Source organism: Daucus carota, chromosome 3 (genome assembly GCF_001625215.2).
Source record: "Daucus carota subsp. sativus chromosome 3, DH1 v3.0, whole genome shotgun sequence".
Classification (NCBI taxonomy): Eukaryota; Viridiplantae; Streptophyta; class Magnoliopsida; order Apiales; family Apiaceae; genus Daucus; species Daucus carota.
The window spans coordinates 12,049,845-12,053,516 of NC_030383.2; the positions used below are offsets into that span (position 1 = coordinate 12,049,845).

Consider the following 3,672-nt stretch of genomic DNA (forward strand, 5'->3'; position numbering starts at 1 on the left):
TGAAAAGAGGCGTTTGATTTGAACGAAAGGTTCAAAAGTACTTATCTCTAAAAGAGAGTTATTTGATAAAGAGTCAAATTTGTGATAAAAGAATCGTCGTCCTCCCATCTATCACCATAGTGTTGTGTGGGAGAAATTATACGACCAAAAAGATCTTTTATTCACAAAAGCTTCGAAAGAAAAAGTTTAGCAACATTATCTTTGTTGTTATCAACTTGGCTAAACTTTAAAGAAGCTAAAGAAAGCATATTCGATCCCAAACTAACTTAACCTTATAATCTCGGGAGATATATCGAATATTCCGAATTGTTCGTGAAAGCTTTCTTACATCCTCAACTTCGAAAAGATTGTGTACGAAGTTAATAAAGAGGATATTTTACATTCTCCGAGATTATCAAGCATATCTCAGAAAGGAGTTCTTGTAAAACAAGTACTCTTTGATCATAGAATTGATTGGAAAGAATACAAGTGAAGTCCTAAGCTTTTAAGCTTACAAAGAAAAAGACTTCTTTGATTACTCCCCAATTAAATTTTCTTGGAGTAATCAATCGTATACTTGATCGAAAAAGAATAGATCAAAAGAAAGTATACGTTACTTGCCTTTAATATTCTTAACTTGAATATTATTGTCAAATTCCGAACTAGTACAGTAACATACTAGTTCAAAACTCCTATTTTATAAACTGTTTGTTTTTCGTAGATATTGTATTCTAACTTTTGCAGTGAGGTGAAGTGAAGTGAGGTGATTCTTGTTCTAAGACCCAAGTCTTAGACGTACTAACGGGGAGTTAGTCGTCTTCGCACCGTGAAGAAAAGAAAAGATCCAAGACCTAAGACCTAAGATCCAAGACCGGCAAAAGCGTAGGAGTACAAAGACTACATCAAGGTTCTACACCGACTTTGAAGAAGTAACGGGAAGTTACGTTCTAAGATAAGTCACGTAGAGGTTTTACATTTATTGTGAGGTTGTAACGGGTAGTTACGAACCAAGATAAATATTTGTAAGTGTTAGATTGTAAAGGCTTCTCCGCCGGCTATAAGGAGTACATCTTTCTTATAGTGAAAAATCTCGAGTCCGGAGAGGAGCTCGGGGACTGGACTAGGGGTGAGAGAATCTATTAGAGGTTGCTCCATCGCGAACCAGGATAAAATCGACCGTGTTATATTTGCTCTTTACTTCCGCACATATAATTGCTAAACAACACGGTAAAAATATTTAAAACTTGGAGAATATTTTTTTAAAGGCAATTATAATTTTTAAATTGGACATTAAGCTATTCAACCCCCCCTTCTAGCTTAATTCAACGCCTTAATCAGGACCTAACATTGCTGATGCTTTCGCTCAAATGCCCCTTTATGCGAAATTCATGAAACAGGTATTATCTAATCGCAAGAAGTTAGAGGCGGTGGTGACCATCAGTCTTAATGAAGAGTGTAGCGCGGTTATCCAACGCAATATTCCTCCTAAGCTCAAGGATCCTGGGAGCTTTTCTTTGCCCTGCACCATTGGAAAAGTCGGAGTAAAAAGAGCATTATGTGATCTTGGAGCTAGTGTGAGTTTGATGCCATATTCAATCTACAAAAGACTTGGTTTGGGAGAGCTAAAGAAAACAAGGATATCACTTCAACTTGCAGATCGAACTATAAAATATCCACTTGGTGTACTTGAGGATGTTTTGGTGATTATATTGCTATCTTTTTCTAATCATTTTCCATTACGTATTCAAATATTAAATATGATATAAATTTATTTACAAATACTAAATATTTTTCTTTTTCTTATTTTTAACATAATCTAGTATTAAATAATATTTCTAAAAAAGAAATGTATTATCAGAAATTTTGTTTAACTAAATAAATAACATTAAATCTATACAATTCTATATTAAAACATGATATTTATTTTCTTGTGTATAAGAATTAACCTACACTTATTTTTAATAGGCTGAATGAATAAAAGGTTTTTTAGAAAGCTGAATTAATAATACTTAACTAATACTTGAAAAAAATAATGGAGCTTCTTTTTTAATTATGTATTATTGTAATTTCTAATTTAATCATGCATATTTTAATATGCTTGTAATAATTTAAGGATATGTTAATTTTTGAATAATGTTTATGAACCCATATTTTAGATATATTTTTTAAGTATTTTTTTATATAATTTTCGGTTTCGGTTCAAACCGAACCGAACCGAAAACCGGTGATTCGGGTTTGGTTTTTGAACTTCGATTTTCGATTCAGTTCGATTCGGGTTCGATTTTGAAAAACACTATTCGGTTCGGGTTCGGTTTTCGTTAAAACCGAACCAAACCGACCGATTGCCATTCCTAATCCAAATGCCCTTAAATGATGAAAATAAACATTGTGGTTTGACCTCATGTAAAGACCCTGCTTATGTAAGGCAAATATGATACTCACTTCGTACCATTTTAGTTGTCACATTTCCATTTTTGTTGGTCAAATTGAATAAGTTTTGACCAAAGATTATAGATCACTTTTTTATTATTTTAAAAAACTGAAAATTACATCTAAAAGTAGATTAAAAGTTATTTCCGATAACATATTTTTTTTTATTTTGTCAACTGATAAAATATTAATAAATTTCAGTCTAACCTTGATTAATTTACAAAATCAAATGTGATAACTAAAAGGGGACGGAGTGAGTTTTCCTTATATTTTGTAAATTCTCATGATGAGATTTTGATTATTATATCATGACTTGGCATCCGACAATGATTTCTATATCTATATATTCCATATAGTTTGTAATTTTACAAAATATTAACACGTATAATAGCACGTAACGGACAAATATAATGACATGAATTTATAATTCATTTATATTAATAATAAAAATTATTAAATCTCACTTAAACAACAAGAAACTCTAAATATTAAATTTATAAATATTAAGACATTGATGGCTTCTTAATGGCTAATGCATGTGAAAACTGATGGTTGAGCGATGCCTACAAAACTGATGGTTCAGGAAGTAATCCAGCGCCTGACTTAACCTACCTATATTTCATGAAAATAAAGAAATACAAATAGCAACTCTTAGTTCTGGCCACGAAAATATAATTTTTTTCCTAGCGAACTTGACTCAATTAGTATAAAATTTGCATCAGGTGGATAGCTGGAGTACTGTTTAGCTGATAAATGGGAAGACAATAGTTAGGCTTCACGAGCATTTCATGCCAGATTTCTGTTCAGGCGACCCAACTATTTTCCAGAAGTTTCCTTGATGAATGATAACAACCTTCTTTGACTTCTTTGCCTGGGGTAGCAAAGCATCATGCACATCACATAAATATTAACGGCAAACCCAGCATTGAGCAGTGATCAAAGATCCAAATTTAGAGCAAATTACCTCAAATTCTCCTCCAGCAGTGATCCAAAAAATGATCCAAATTTGGATTGAATAGTGTTGATCCAAATTTGGATCACCTACTTTATTATAAAATAATGATTTTGTTATTTCTGTATCTTTAGTTTATCAGATTTAAAATTAATTTTTGATTTTTAATATTTTATAATTAATAATTAATGAAATTAATGTTTTAGTAAAAACTTAGAATAATAGGAAAGTAAATTTCATTGAATTAAAAAAAAGAGTACATTACATGCATAAAATGAAATTACAATACTGGGAAATGATTAGAAAACAGT

The 3,672-nt window shown here is 31.2% G+C and overlaps 1 protein-coding gene across 1 annotated transcript; it reads left to right on the forward strand.

The window, feature by feature from the left end:
• The first annotated feature begins 1,346 nt into the window (after positions 1–1,346).
• On the forward strand, positions 1,347–1,953 carry LOC108212248 (uncharacterized). Its single transcript, XM_017383973.1, has 2 exons — positions 1,347–1,679; positions 1,945–1,953. The coding sequence occupies exons 1-2, from the start codon at positions 1,347–1,349 to the stop codon at positions 1,951–1,953; spliced, it is 342 nt and encodes a 113-aa protein (XP_017239462.1).
• Positions 1,954–3,672: the final 1,719 nt, after the last annotated feature.